General features: G+C 37.5%; 2 protein-coding genes across 3 annotated transcripts; one reads left to right on the plus strand and one right to left on the minus strand.

The window, feature by feature from the left end:
• The first annotated feature begins 1,014 nt into the window (after positions 1-1,014).
• LOC122639673 (protein IQ-DOMAIN 33) lies at positions 1,015-4,768 on the plus strand. Of its 2 annotated transcripts, none has more exons than XM_043832567.1 (6): positions 1,015-1,145; positions 1,954-2,244; positions 2,639-2,842; positions 3,525-3,638; positions 3,729-4,097; positions 4,427-4,768. In XM_043832567.1, exons 1-6 carry the CDS (start codon positions 1,083-1,085, stop codon positions 4,580-4,582), a joined length of 1,197 nt encoding a protein of 398 aa, XP_043688502.1. In that variant the 5' UTR covers positions 1,015-1,082; the 3' UTR covers positions 4,583-4,768. The 2 variants fall into 2 exon arrangements, with proteins under 2 accessions (XP_043688502.1, XP_043688501.1); XM_043832566.1 differs by lacking the exon at positions 1,015-1,145 and adding an exon at positions 1,246-1,606.
• A 5,353-nt stretch (positions 4,769-10,121) lies between these two features.
• Positions 10,122-10,794, minus strand: LOC122639677 (eukaryotic translation initiation factor 1A). Its single transcript, XM_043832569.1, has one exon. The coding sequence runs from the start codon at positions 10,695-10,697 to the stop codon at positions 10,260-10,262; it is 438 nt and encodes a 145-aa protein (XP_043688504.1). The 5' UTR covers positions 10,698-10,794; the 3' UTR covers positions 10,122-10,259.
• Positions 10,795-15,364: the final 4,570 nt, after the last annotated feature.

Here is a 15,364-nt window from a genome sequence, read left to right on the forward strand (position 1 = left end):
CATAAACTCCTCCTTATTTTACAAAGTTGAAAACACTCCTTAATCTAATTAGACAGACCAATGCAGTGGTGAGTGATTCTTCCTTCACTGTGGGTGAGGGAACACTCAATCCAAAAAAATATATATATTAGAAGTTCATTGAATGAAGAGAAAAACTAGCAGCTGCGGGATCAAGTCAAGAAACAGCCTCTTTCCAAAGTGGGGTAAGGTTGCATACATTATGAATTGCTTTAGATCTTACAGTGGCCGAAGCTTCATGCGTTGGTTTTTATTTTTTTAAGGGAAAATAATCTGCTCGGGAGTGTGGCCTCCACCAGCACTCCAATGAGTCTATCTCTCTTCCCCATAATAAGAGACCTTTACCTCCTTGTTTTTAGGAGAGAGATAGACACATGCCATACTCTCGGACAGAAAATTACAGGAGAAAACCTATTGTTAGGTAGTGCGCAACCTTGCATAATAAGAGGGGATGGACCTCACCCGAGTAATATGTTTGGGTGGAGGGTAAGGTGATCATTTTCACCCACTATGAGAGAAAACGGTCGACCTGTACCAGGCAGGAACCTGAGAGGATAAAGATCCTCCACAGGGGGAATTATGCAGGATGGTACCTTCAGTAGAGGCTGGTACACCTATGATAGGCTGCTCCCAATGGTCAGGGAGGAGAAATAAAATGAATGAAAAAAAAGTCTTAGTGAGTGTACGTTAAGGAGCTCATAAATCAAACATGGGTATATAAGTATATAACCCTTCTCACTGCCGACAGTGTGGAAGATATTTTTTCTTTTCTTTTCTGGGTTGAATAAAGCAAACATGTATATTTCCCATTAAAGAAGCAGCAGACACATCATCTTTAACAATATTTACACTAATGACAAGTTAAACCATTCAAAAACGGTGATTTTATTTACTTCTCTACTCTTCTACCATTCAAATGCCTCTACCAAAACCATAAACAGATCATTGACTTATGTTTAACCACCACCATTTACAGATGTACTGTAATTGATGGATGGAGAACCCAAGGTAGGAGAAACTCTGTTTTCAGGAGTGGAGAAAAAGGAGACGCAGGGGAAAGGAATATGCATAGACCCAATTGCAAGAAAACTTTGGTGGGCCTTCATCTGCACGCCATGTGCCAAAAAGTAATATAAAAAAGCAATTTAACTTCTCTATTACTCAGGACTATTCTTTTTCTCTCGATTCTTTTACTTTTTATTTCTCTTTTTGATTAGTAAAAGCTAAATCCAGCTCTAAAGCTCTGCCAATCTTGGGAAAACCTCAAGAATTAGTTAAACTGACATGTGGGTTTTTTCTTGTTTATACTGATCAGTTCTTAATATTTTTGCTTGATGGAGTGAAATGTAGCTCAGCTTTACAGAGTACAGTTGAGCCTAGGAGTAAACCTATGCTTTACAACTTTTTTTTTTAGTTTTCTTCTTTCTATTTGGGAATTTTTGAATACTCTTCTATGATCTAGGCTATAATTAAGAATCCATTTGAGAGAATTCTTCCCTGTGGCTGCTAACGTGAAATGGGTCTCACTGGGGAATTGGTTAGGAGTGTCTTCTCCAAGAGTCGGTCTGTGGGTGCTCATGATAGCAATGTGCGACGCTTACTGTAATCTGTTGCTTTTCTTATAGTTGTTTCTCTTCTGAATTCTAAGAGTTGATTGGTTTTGTTGTTGTTGTTGCTACTGCTGCTGTGACTCAAAAGCATTGAGTTCCTCTCTCTCTCTCTCTCTCTCTTTCTGTGTGTGTGTGTGTGTGTGTGTGTGAACTGAATGGGTTTTGCTTTATATGATGAGAAATGAAGTTGATTACTGTGGGTTGGAATATTTGTTCCTGTAATGTAAGCATAGATGATTGTTGTGGTAATTCAGATGGACTGATTTCTTTGGTGGAGTTGCACTTTGAGTACTACTTAGCAGACACTTTCTTTGGTTCTAACCAGGTGAGGAATTATGGGGTGGACAAGAGAAGATGGAGCTCTGTGAGATCCTATCTTTGTGGGGATGAAATCAATTCAGTCCTTGCCGAGGAGGATTCAGCTTCTGTTAGGAGTTCTGAGGCTACTGTTACCCAACCTGTTGGAGAAGATCTGAAAGACGAAGTGGAAATCCAATATGAAGAGAAGGAAGAATTGAAAGAACAAAAACCCCAGGAAAACCAGAATTCAGGCACTAGAGTCTTGAACAACGAGGAAGCTGCCACTATCATCCAGTCAGCATTTAGAGGGTTTATGGTTGGATCTCACTCAAGTTATATTTTCCTGGCATATAATCTGTAGATCATTTTCAAAATTAGATAGGAACTTCGATCTCCTCCAAATTTTAGAAATCCTGTGAGAAATTTGGACTACCAAATTTTATCACAAAATCCTCTTGAGAATGCTGTGAGATCATAGGATGTCATTGTTTGAAGCTTGATGAAGGCACAAACTTTAAAATGTTAAAATTTATGTCAAATATTCTCTTTCTAACCCTTTGGATGAAAAGGATAATTTAAAGTTTGTTAGTATTATGGACACAAGAAATTGGTACTAGGTTCATGGTTGAAGTGTTGCACTGACATTCAATATGCTTGTAGCCTCTGTTATTGTTCTTCTTACTCTGACAATTTGAATGGATGAAATTCAGGCTAGGCGTCGAAGTGGAATAATGGAAGAGATGTATAACACAGAGAGTCTTCAAGAAATGGCTAGTCCAAGTAGGGTGTCACTCGGGACATCAGTTGAAGTTCAAACAGGGAACTCTGTGGAAACTCTTACAGTTAGGGAAGAAAGCGTGACTGCCCAACATCGAGTGCAGCAGAAAGCCAGAAGCCAGGTGTCCAAGCTGAAGGTAAAAAAAAGAAGGCAAGCAATCAGTTCTTTCTTAATGTTTCATGCAATTCTTATATATACTACATAGGTAGTGTAAGTAGCAATGAAGACTTGAATGGGCCAGTCAATTTAGTAATAGTTAACAGTCGGCTTGAAAAATTGAGCAAAGATGAATTGGGTGGACAACCTATGAATGAAAACAGTGTACGCATTGGTTGTAGAGACACCATAGACTGTATATCCAGATATTCTTTTTGTTCCAGGGCAGCACTTGATGCTTAGAATTGCATTTGCTATGAGTGGACCAATTACATATTTCTTGTGTACTATAGTGTTGATTGACCACTACAGCTGATTTACTACAACATATCAAAGAATTAAGCCCGTCTTTTTTTCCGTATCATGTTGTCAGTCACTAGCTGAACAAAGTTGTCTTAATCTCTGTGAGAAGGAAACTCACAAGCTGCACTTGTAGGACCACAGAAGTACTCATAAAATTCAAAGGCAGACACCTATAAATTGTATTAACTCTATAGTAAGCAAATTTAGTAGTAGTGACAAAGGCTTTGCAGAATTAAGACTCAAGAGTAGAATAATGAAACTTTTGGTTGAGTTATTTGACCCTCAGTGCACCTAAAATTTCTGTAAAGCTGATGATCTATTCATCTTGAAACATTTTTTCTGGGACATGTATGCTGCAGGGAGACTGGGATGACAGCACAGTGAGTAGCAACATATCAAAAATGAGAATCCAGCACAGACTTGAGGCAATGACCAGGCGTGAGAGAGCTCTAGCTTATGCATTCTCTCAACAGGTATGATAGATCAATTGATTGTCTAATATGAGCATAAAGAAGGTGATCTCAATCCTGAAATAATTTGAGTTCTAATGAATCTGTTGATAGTTACGAATTTGTTCAAAGAAAAAGTCAACACAATCTGGCACAGCAGAACCCAATATGGGATGGAGCTGGCTTGAACGATGGATGGCAACCCGGCATACAGAAAGTCATTTGGTCGAAGACCACATGAGCAAGCATCTCAGCTCCGTCAATGGAGATCGAAGATGCGTGATTATTAAGAACAGTTTTGATGTTGGAGAAGAGGAAAGCTGTGGATCTAATGAGGTACCTGTTGGGGTGGAAAATTTTGCGGTTACAGCACAAAGTATGGATGATAGATACAGGCCAGTTAAGAACAGGCCAAAGCTTACACGTACTGTTTCAAGACAAAAAACTGTGCCTACATGCCAGTTCTCAACACAACAGACCAAGGTAAAAACTCATTATTACTGTGACTCATTCAGTCTTATGGTGAAATTGACTTGATGACAGAAAGAAGAAACTAAATTTGATTCAAGGGAAAGAAAGGGGGGGGGGGATATAATGTCCTAATTTGACCCTTGTCAACAGAAAGATGCCATGAGTCACTGAATTAGAAATTGCTCAGTTAACTGATAATCAACAGAACTTGTCAAAACTCAGATGGGTGATGAAACTTTTAGGCATTACTAGGTCAAGAGAGTTACCATTTTAGGAGGAGTTTAATCTTGGTTCATTCTGTCAATACCCCATGATCTGCTGATGTTTCCTTTCTGTTGTAGGTGACCAAAAGTGATTTTTCAAGGGAACCCAAAAGAGAGAGAAAACAGATGCAAATGCATCCCAGAGGTAACGGAGAGCCAAAGAATAAGGATGCCTCATCACCAGCAACATCTGTTCCACTGATCAGTAGTTCCAAGTGTGCCCCTTCAGAGTAAGCAAAAGAAAAAAGTTGGGGCTTTTAAATCTGTTAAAGAGGAGATTAGGTTCTTTACTGTTTCTGTAACTATGAAGAGACAGCTTCAAGATAAGCCATATTTCTATCTGTTAGATAGTTGCTTTACTTGCTTCATCTCCTTGAACATACATTGGAATTATGAAATAAAAGCACCATGTAGCATATATAATTGTGTTAATTTCAAGTGAAGGTTCATAACCATCAATAGTGTTAAAGAACTTTACCCCAAAAAAAATAGAGTTAAAGAAACTTCTGTGAAAAGGACTAGTTTCTTGTTTATAGGGTTGCATGGAAGAGCTAACCTCTGTGAAAATGACTGGTTTCTTAAAGGACAGCACCCAATTCAAGAAAGTCTTCACCTAATTTAAAGTTTCAGATCAGTAAAGCTTAGGGTACACTTCCATGGGATTTTTATGTTGAAAGAGGAACTAAGGATTTCAAGGGCTTTAGTAGAGATCTTTTTTTTTTAAGATCAGCAATAGGAGAATCTATAAGACTACATTTATAGTATAAAAGGTGTACAGAAGTACAAGGGAATGACAATTCCTAAAAACTTCAGGAGCAAAAAAAAGAGATCAAGCTGTAATTTTTCAAGCCATTATTCTTCAATAATCAATCCCATCCAAAGCGATCAAAGCTAACTAAGACAATTTTAGAGGATCATGCAGTGATTAACAACCATAAAGTACCATGAACGAACTCTCTGGTGGATCAAATTAACTCTTTTTTTCTAAATAGTTCTTGGTTTAATAGAACATGCAACAAAATTCGCAACACTCAAGGAAAATTCACTCTGTAGAGACAAATATGCATAAAATCATAAATGGAGTGTTGTGTGGTCGATGTATTCCTTTAAAATTAAAGGAAAATTTTATAGGACAATCATATGATCGGCTATGATTTATGGTGTAGAATATTGGGCAGTTAAGAATAGCATCATATAGATAAACTCAATGTAGCAGAGATGAGGATGTTGAGATGGATGTGTGGCAAAATAAGAAGAATAAAGTAAGGAATGATCACATTAGAGCTATTTGGGAGTAACTATAATACATGATAAGCTATGAAGACGTCATTTGAGGTGGAATACCATGTTCAACGGAGGCCTTTGTATGCTCCAGTATAGAGGAATGATTTGATTCCGATTGAAGGAACTAAAAGAGCCAAGACCAGACCTAAAATAACCATAGGAGAAATTGTGAAGAAAGAAATGCATAGGTTAAGCCTTGTATCAAGTATGACCTCGAATAAAAGTGATTGGTGGGCAAGGATCCTGTACCCAACCTCATTTAGTTGGGATAAGGTTTAGTTATTTCTGTTGTTGTTGTTGGGTTTCAGAAATCAGCTTCTAGGAGGTGGATCATTCATTGAAATGCTTCCGTTTAGAATCTTTTGCCTCCCAACACTAGACGCTAAGAATCTTGAAGTGGGTGGGTGGAGTTTAGACAATATTAGAATTCACAAGAAAGTAAAGTTTTTATTGGGTGCCCTGAAATTGATGACATTCCCATTAATTTATGGAGCAGACATGACTTAGGGCTCAACTTGGACACTGCTGTTGAAGAAGGAGAAAAGATCCCATACTGTCCAATCTTTCCCATGCTCTCACAAAAAGTGGGGGTGCCACATAAGTATTTATATTTTATTTTATTTGTATTTATTTTAAAAATGTGGGATCCACATGGATGATACATTTTTTCTAACCACTAATTGGTAGTAGCGTGCAGATTCTATCGTTGGAAACCCTCTCCCACTGAAGCATTAAGGAAATTCGAATATCATCCATGTTTAGACATCATCTTCGGTACAATTTGTATAGGGTCGGGTTATGATAAGGTTAGGGTTGTATTTATATTACTATTGCAAAATGAAAAAGGAAGAATTTTCTTACACAAAAAGTGTGAGAAACCAATTGACATTTTAATAATTGGATAGATAGAGTTTTCCTTAATTTGAGTATATATTTAATTTGATGATCTATCTCAATCATATAATTTATCATATATTTTTCTTGTTTCCTTAATCACCAAGGATTATTATTCTCCAAATAATTCCTACTAATTTTATTTTTTATTTTTTAAATAACTTTGAAACTTTATATTTTTTTATTTAAAAATTAATTCATGACTAGATGACATGGATAATATGTTCACAAGTTTTTCCTTCACCCACGATCTAGTGAGAATCTCTTGACCAAGAGGTTCAGATGGCATGCACAGGGTATCTGGAACAGTGGAAGGTATCAAAACAGTGGGAGGCGGAGAGGAGAGAATATTATCGACTTCATACAATAGGGGATGGGAGTAATAATGATCCTAGAAAAATGGATGTTTCCACGATGGAAAAAAAACTTTTGTCAAAAAATAATGTATGTGATGAAATAAAACATTGATGTAGAAGGCCACCCCTCGGTGTAGGAAATCGCCTCCCAAAGAATTAATTGGGTAGCAAACTAATTGGTTTCAAAAATCTGATGAACCAACTTGAATTGACTATGACCGATCCTGATTCTTGTTGATCCGAATAGGACTTTTGGGATTAATTCATCGTCAATTCTGAGTTTAAAATCCTTGCTACTAACTTAAATTAAAAATTTTTATTTTTTTTTTGTTGCTTGTACATTAAACAAGAAATGACCAACAACTACAGGAGCATCCAAACTTGCTCATATAAATCGATGAATATCAGAAGTCAATTAGCATATAATAGTTCAGGCCCATACTCATATCTTACATACATGACATGTATACGGGAAATTAAATGGAAGGAAACTTTAAAAAAAAAAATTTGTAATTCCTATCACTCATGTTTATGTGATTAACTCCAAATCGTTCCTCATTTGATTATTAAATTTCATTTTACTTTGTATTCAAATTCTTGAAAATCACATTTAAAAAGTATTGCTATTAAATGGGAGTGTCTTTCTATCAAAAATAAATAAATGAGAGTGTTTAACGATATCTCCATAGGTGTATTTAGAACTTGACACCTTCTTTTAATTGTCTTTTATCTTATTCTCAAAAGTTGTTTAAGATAAGGATATAAAAGGGTTTTCAGAAATAATTTTATAGTAATATATCATTATATCATTATCAAAAATTTTATCACACATTTTTCAAATAAATAAACCGTCAATAAAAAATTGTTATAAATAAGTTACAAATTATTTAGAGATAAAGAATGATAGTGGTCATGTGGATGGTGTGATTCCTATGCCGAACATGAACATGTGAAAAGACCATTAGCCCTAGTAAAATCGAAAACCCCTTCCAAACCAATGCCTATGCACACTCTCAGCGCAGGATCTACACAACCAATTAGCGTTCTCATGTATATTTTTATTATTTTTTCTCGTTTATTTTAAGTATGAAAATGTTTTTTCCTTTTTCTTTTTTTTTTTTTTTTTTTTTTTGATAAGATAAACATTAAGTTCTCCCCCATAGTGGAGTGTTGATGGTTCTCATAGTGGAGTGGTGACGCCTTTTTTTTTAGGACAGCTATTGTCCATTGACATAACGTATATATTCATCCCCACATGGCGTGCAATTGGTTGTTTCATTTCCTTTATTCCAACAAATAATACATATGGTTAGGTAGATAGATGCACTGCAGTGCACCATTGAGAACTCAATACATGGAACTCCACACCAATCCTAAACGTGCAATTGATTTTTTTTTTTCTTTTCTTTCTTCTCGAGCTCGGCACCTCAGCAAGGATGTCACATCTTCCTCATGTCGAGCTCTCAAGCCCGCTCTACAGTGCACCGCCACATTAGAGCGACCAGATCAGCCGTCAGTAGGACTGTATCAATATAGAACTTGGCTGATATGGATCGGCCAGTACGAAACCATCACCAATACTGTGAATGCATAATTGGCAGAGGTAAGTGTAAGGTTGAAGCTAGGTTTTAAACATCAAAATTGGAATAGATCAATCCATCTGCCGATTCTGATCTAGAGATATATCCAGATAGTCAGAAAATTCAAAATCATATCTATTGGGTCAAGGAATATCTAGATCCAATCACATCTCGATTCATATTTGATCCACATTCGTTTTACATCTCTATCCAGACACATCCCAACTCAGGCCATGAGGTAAGTAATTTTTAAGGTTCAGACCAGTTCCAGCCAACCGATTACAATCTCAACCTTGGGTTGGAGAGGTTTCCTTGTCGAATTAGATCCTTTATCCAAGAGATAAGCATTTAACGGGTATACAGAGACATACAGGCAAACAAGAACAACTCTTGGTTTCTTCTTGTAGAGCTGTATATGGAGGAAAATGCTTGAACAAGAATCCAAATTACTGCTTATAGCTTTTTTTTGGGTATGAGGATTTTTTTTTTTTTTGGGGGGGGGGGGGGTAAATAGCGTATGAGATTACAGCTTATAACACAAAACAATTAAAAACGAAATCCACATACACAAAGTTCACCAGAGATCTAACATAGTACCAAACAAGCCCTAGTTTTCTCATTACAATTTCCCAAACCCCATCATAAGAACTAGAAATTTCTTCAGGCCACTGAACATGGGAGACAAATATGCATTGCTTGGGGTCAAAACCGTAACCCCATCCATCTTGAAAACTGATATAAACATAGGTTTTCTGTACTCTACAGTCTAAACATTCATGGCTAGACTTCCAAACACTTCCCATTCTCAAAATTCTATGAAGCTCTGGCAGATTGCCTGGTGACTGCCATGCCTAAAGACCAATAAATTTGCAGAACATAGTGTTCATACAAACATGAATTGAATTGAAGACAATGAAGAAAGCACAAAGGAATAAGTTCAGTGCCCACAATGTTTGACAACAATCCTTCCTTCCTCCCCCCATGAATCCCATTACAGTCCAAATCCAATAATCCATGCCTACATTTTATCAATAATGCTCAAATTCTTAATCCACCCCAGAAACATTGAAAACCAACTTCATCCCATGAAATAAAATCAAATTAAGAACAAGAACCAAAAATTCCATCCACCACACACTAGCCTAACTCCCAGGTTTAGGCCTATCTGGCTATATCTCCAATTCTCCATCAAGAGTCCAACAAGGAGAAACCAAATTCCATATAACACAAACTAGCCTATCTCCAACAACAGTTCAACAAATAACCCTAATTCCATACACCATATACCAGTCTAGCACCATTACCACACCTATCTCCATCGCAATTTAAGTAGAATATTTGATATCCAAAACCCGTATTTCGGCAATCGAATAAACCCAACTCCACAAAATAAAAACGCAAACTGCAGTACCATCCATTCCCACATCGTTTCTTTCAGAAGAAGAGATAAACAAAAACTAACAATTGTACAATTATTTGCATAAACGAGAAAGATTAAAATTTCTTAGAACGAAAATGAATAGCAGGAACAGAGCAACAAATAAAGTACGGAAATTGATTGGTTTAATGTTACTTTCCATCCTATTCATCTGGAAACCCTATTTCAACATGTGCCACCATAAATTCGTACCTGGTAGGGGAGGGGGAGGGGGAGGGTGGGGGGGGGGGGGGGGGGAAGAACCCTCAAATTTAACTACAGAATACGAATCTCGCGATATTCATCCTTATAAGATTTTATAGTAAACATATTTAAGAAGGTGAAAAAATAAGAAAGGCAGAAGACAAGATTCCCAAACCCTAGATTTTATCGATGTCCTCATCCTCAAAATCAATATATCCGTCACCAGCACCATCATCCTCCTCGTCGATGCCACCGGCGATACCCTCGTTGAGACGAGTATTCTCTGGTAGCTCGCCGTAGGCCTTTAACAGCCTTGCCTCGTCGGGCATGTACTTGAGGATGACATCAGCTTTGTCATCCTGATAATCACGGAGGCCGACGAGTATGATATCACCAGCAGCGATCCAGACTTTCTTGTGCATCTTACCTCGTATGTGGCAGAGACGTTTGGTGCCGTCGATGCACATGGCTTCGCACCGACCGTTGCCGAGCATACGAAGAACCTGAGCGTATTCTTGGCCATCTTCCTTGAAGACTAGCTCACGCTTCTCATCATCGGCTTCGTTCTTTCCTCTCTTCCTGTTCTTACCTCCCTTTCCCTTGTTCTTCGGCATCGCTTCTTCTGCTTGCTGCTACTGCTGCTTCTTGTCCTGCAGCAAACCCTAAATCGAGAAACACAGTCCTTGTTAGCTTTCTCTCTCTATCTCTTCCAACGGTAAGATCGATCCTCGATTTATATAATGCGAGTGGCGTTCTCCTAGCTGGATAATTTACTCTAATCCTACGGTATTGGGAAAATTACTTGGACACCCCTATACTGTAGCCATTGCAGTTTACCATTTCTTTCAAGTAGGTCAAATCCGTTAATTTAGTGATGATGTCATCGGTTAAATTTTTTGTAATGCCTAAACTATCCTAAAAGGTTACTAGAGTGACAGATTTACCCCCTTCTTTTTCTTCATGGCTGTGTGTGAACTCTCATGTGACCTCCCAAAGCCTGGGTACCCCCTTCTTTTTCTTCATGGCTGTGTGTGAACTCTCAGGTGACCTCCCAAAGCCTGGGTACCCCCTTCTTTTTCTTCATGGCTGTGTGTGAACTCTCAGGTGACCTCCCAAAGCCTGCTCCCCATAACCCAGAAATCCAAAAACGAATTAAATTCAATCAAAGTTTGCCCATAAGATTTGAACAAGAAAAACTGTTACATTCAATTGCTCAACAGAGTAGAGACGTTGGAGGCCGCATCAGTGCCGGTGGCGCCATCGCTCTCAGGGAGGAGGTTGCGGTGGTGGTTGACGTCAGAGTTGGAAGGAGGGTGGTAGTACATCCTCGCCGTCTGAGGACAGTGAGAGTGGAAGCGAGCAACGATCCTCACCCCTGCAGCCAATATCTCCACATACTTTCCCATCTCTGCTCTCGCTTTTCTCCGTCTATGATGCTTTAATTTCTCCTCCTCTCTTCTGAAAAAATTAAAATCTGTTGAGAAGATTAAAGAAAGGAAGACAAGAAAAAAAGAAATATGTTAAAACTTAGAGCAGAACCTTTGATTTCCCAACTAGGGATTGGAAAGGACATGGGATGCTTCTTCTTCTTCTTCTATCTCTCTCTTACTGATTCAGAAATCAGAAGGTTGGTGTGTGACAGACTTACAGAGGCTTTGTCGGATAGGACCTGGATTTCACAAGGGAAAATTTGACTATAATGGTAAGGATTTAGAAGGTTTCATCCATCCTTCTCAGTAATTCAGTAGTGGAGAAGAATCGAACCTGACGAGAGAGAAACCCCCAATTGCTTCCTTCATTGTTCCGCCCTTATCTCCGAGAGACCATATGTGGCTACCGCTCCTCCTTCTCCAGCGCCGTCAACGGCAGTATCCACCATTCTTCATATTCAAACCCTTAATCGATTTTCAGATTCAAAATCGATTAAGGGTTTTGGGTTATTTTAATTTGAAATTTTTTTAAGAAAAGAGAAATTTTTTGAAATCGATTAGAGTTTGAAATCAATTAGGGTTTGAAATCAGTAGGGGTAGGGGCGGTAGGGTTGCTAGAGGAGGAAGAAGAAGAAGAATAAGGAGGAGAAGGGGGGTAAATCTGTCAATTTCACTGTTTTCTTTTGAATAGGTGATAAGGGTAAAATGGATATTTTCAATTAAATTCTAACAGCAGACTAACACCGTCAGGTTTCGGGGGTGTTAAGTAATTGTTTCAAATGTTGATAATCATAAGCAAAATGGCTATAGTACAGGCGGTATCCAAGTAATTTTTTCTATTTTACCCAAAAAAATCCTACGATAATGCATAAGCCCGTTTAAATATGTAATACAGGTGGAAAATTTTAGGGAAAATTACATGGGTGGAAAATTTTAGGGAAAATTACATGATTAGCTACTTTTGGGTTTTCATTTACAAAATTGTCCACCCTATGTTTGAGTTAACAAAAATAGACAAAAACAAGTTAAGGTTTATAAAACTGGACAAAATATTGTCTCTCCCTCCCACACTTATTTTTTTAGACATTTTTACCCCTGTCATTGCCTTCTCGTCCAGGCATCCTTTGTTCCCTGCAACCCTACCCTTGTCCCAGCCACCGCCATTCTCTGCTATCCCAAGTAACAAAGGAAAAAAAAAGAGATTTTTTCAGAGGGAAACTGTCGAGGAAGGAAGGAGAGTCACTGTTTTGTCTAGTTTTGTAAAACTAAACTTGTTTTTGTCTATTTTTGTTAACTCAAACATAGGGTGAACAGTTTTGTAAATGAAAACCCAAAAGTAGCTAATCATGTAATTTTCCCAAAATTTTAAAGGGAAAAGTTCTCTGGGCTGTCGAGGGATGGATAGTACTCTCAAGGTTGGATCGGCGGGCTCGGATTCAGCTCTTCTCCTTCGAGTCCAATGCCCAGTAGGTGACCAGTGTGGCACCCAACGGCTGGCTTAGTTGAGGCGCAATACTAATTGGCTGTATCGATCCATATCAGGCCATATCGGTCTATAGGATCAATTCTATTAAAAGAGGATTTTCCTGAGAAATCAATTATAAACCAATTAAATCAATTAGGGTTTTACCCTTGTCCATGATTGCACATGGTTGCCTATAGGAACCTTGGTGTAACTCAAGTAGGGTTTGGTATAAAAACATTACCAGAGATTCCATATCTGAATGGTATGGGGAAAGAGATCGATTCGGATTTTTTTCGCATCCCATGAATATCATATAATTAAATAATTAGAGAAATCAATAGAAATTGCTAACCTTTTGAGCCTCAAGCATTGCTCTTCCTATAGACAATGCAAACCTAGATCCTCTTCTTCGAATCTTCAAGCACCATACCGGGTTTCCAAAACCCTAATTCTCTAAAGCAAGAAGGAGTGAGAAGAGATCAAAAGAGAGAACCAAAAATCCGTCAAAGGGGGAGGGTGCAAGAAAACGTCCAAGCTTAGAATGGGCGCCCCCTCCCCTAAGTGTGTTTATATGGATAGGGTTACCCTGTTTGGATAATTCCTAGTGAGAGTCAGTTTCTCTCTCTCCTCTTTGACTTGAACCCGTTTAAAGTTTAAACTTAATGGATTTCTAATTGGTGAAGAAGCGGAATCTAATAGGGAATAATAAATTAATTAATTATGTATTTTATTTTAATAGATAAATACAATTAGCACCACATCTATTAAATTAAATAAACAATTAATTAATTAGTAAATTCCAATTATAACTTCATATAATAATAAATTACCAACCACTAATCAACATCATCATTAATGGAATCTAAGGCATGTACACATGTACTGCCAAATCCCATTCAATAGAACATGTCCATACGAGAGCATCTGTGTACGTGATCGGGTCCCGCAAAACACGATAAAATATTTTCAATTAAAATTACATGTAATCTATCATTTTATGTAAAATAGGTTTTGCAAAAACCATTTCTAAAACGGTATTGTATCCAGATTCCGATCCGACCATCCACAGACAATCTGTATCTTTTTTTTTTTTTTTAACACAATACTACCATGATTTATTAAATCAAAAAATTCCAGCAAGGTGCTGGGAATACAACAAAGATAGGAGGGGGGGACTAACCACCAGACATTTGAAAGAAACAAACTTGATGCTCGCACAGCAAAATAATCTATATCTTGATGTTCCCCAATCGGGCAACGGTGACCATGTTGAGCAACTCTCTCACTCACGAAATGTTCTCGCATCACCAGAACACCGACTTTAACTCTCTTGAATCTTAGTCATTGATGATCCAAAGAATGTTGTCACGTTGTCTCGGTAACACATGTCTATCTCATTCTACATCTGACAGTAATACATGAGAATCGACAAAGTAGATTCTTCGCCAATACACATCATAATATGCACTTGCATTCGTACCCCAACATCAACATGTCTAGATATACCCAATGCGATGACCATATGATAACGGTGCCCAACCCAAACCCTAGTCATGATTCATGACTACCATTTTAAGTAAAACTTAAGGACACATAATGCTCAAAAAATTATATCGCATGCGATAATATTAAACCAAAATATATAAAAGGTTCAATACAAAGTAAATCGGACCGAATCAAGTTTGATGGACACATAAATCCAACAGGCACAACATAAAAAAATAAAGGAAAAAAAACACACATAAACAATATGTCATGAAATTGAGCCTATCAAAGTGCTCCCCATCTATCCAACAATCGAAATGCCAAATTATTGATCCACTTGTTCATGTACAAATAATTTTCCAAACGTCCATATAGGAAATTTTTATCCTTTTTGTTGTCTAAATATAAAAGAGTTGATCTATGTAATAAGGTAAATCATATCCATTTCATTGGTCTAATATCAACCCCAAACAAGCAACTGAAATGCTTCGGAAATTGGATAAAAAAGTATGAAGATGCGACTAAATGAGATAGTATTTTAGTAATTTTACGAAACTTTACATTCACTTTCCTTCCTTGTTTCGAATTGGAATTTAAAATTTGAACGGGGAGAAAGGTATGAGGTGACCTATCACATAGCATCACGCCATCACCATGTGCTTCACTTGGCAACAAATTGCAATATGATACTAATCTAAATGACACCAATGATGATGTCAATTATCATAGTTTAAGTTCACGGAACCAGGCATGAGGCATGGATCAAACAATTTTGCCCGTTTTTCTTTAAAATTAAATTTTTTTTTTTATGTTTTCTCATTTGTTTGAAGTTTGAATTCGTTTTGGTTCAAGCTCTTGTGTTTGGATCCCAACAAGCAGACCACAGGAATACAGGAAGGAG

The sequence above is a fragment of the Telopea speciosissima genome, chromosome 9 (genome assembly GCF_018873765.1).
Source record: "Telopea speciosissima isolate NSW1024214 ecotype Mountain lineage chromosome 9, Tspe_v1, whole genome shotgun sequence".
NCBI lineage: Eukaryota > Viridiplantae > Streptophyta > Magnoliopsida > Proteales > Proteaceae > Telopea > Telopea speciosissima.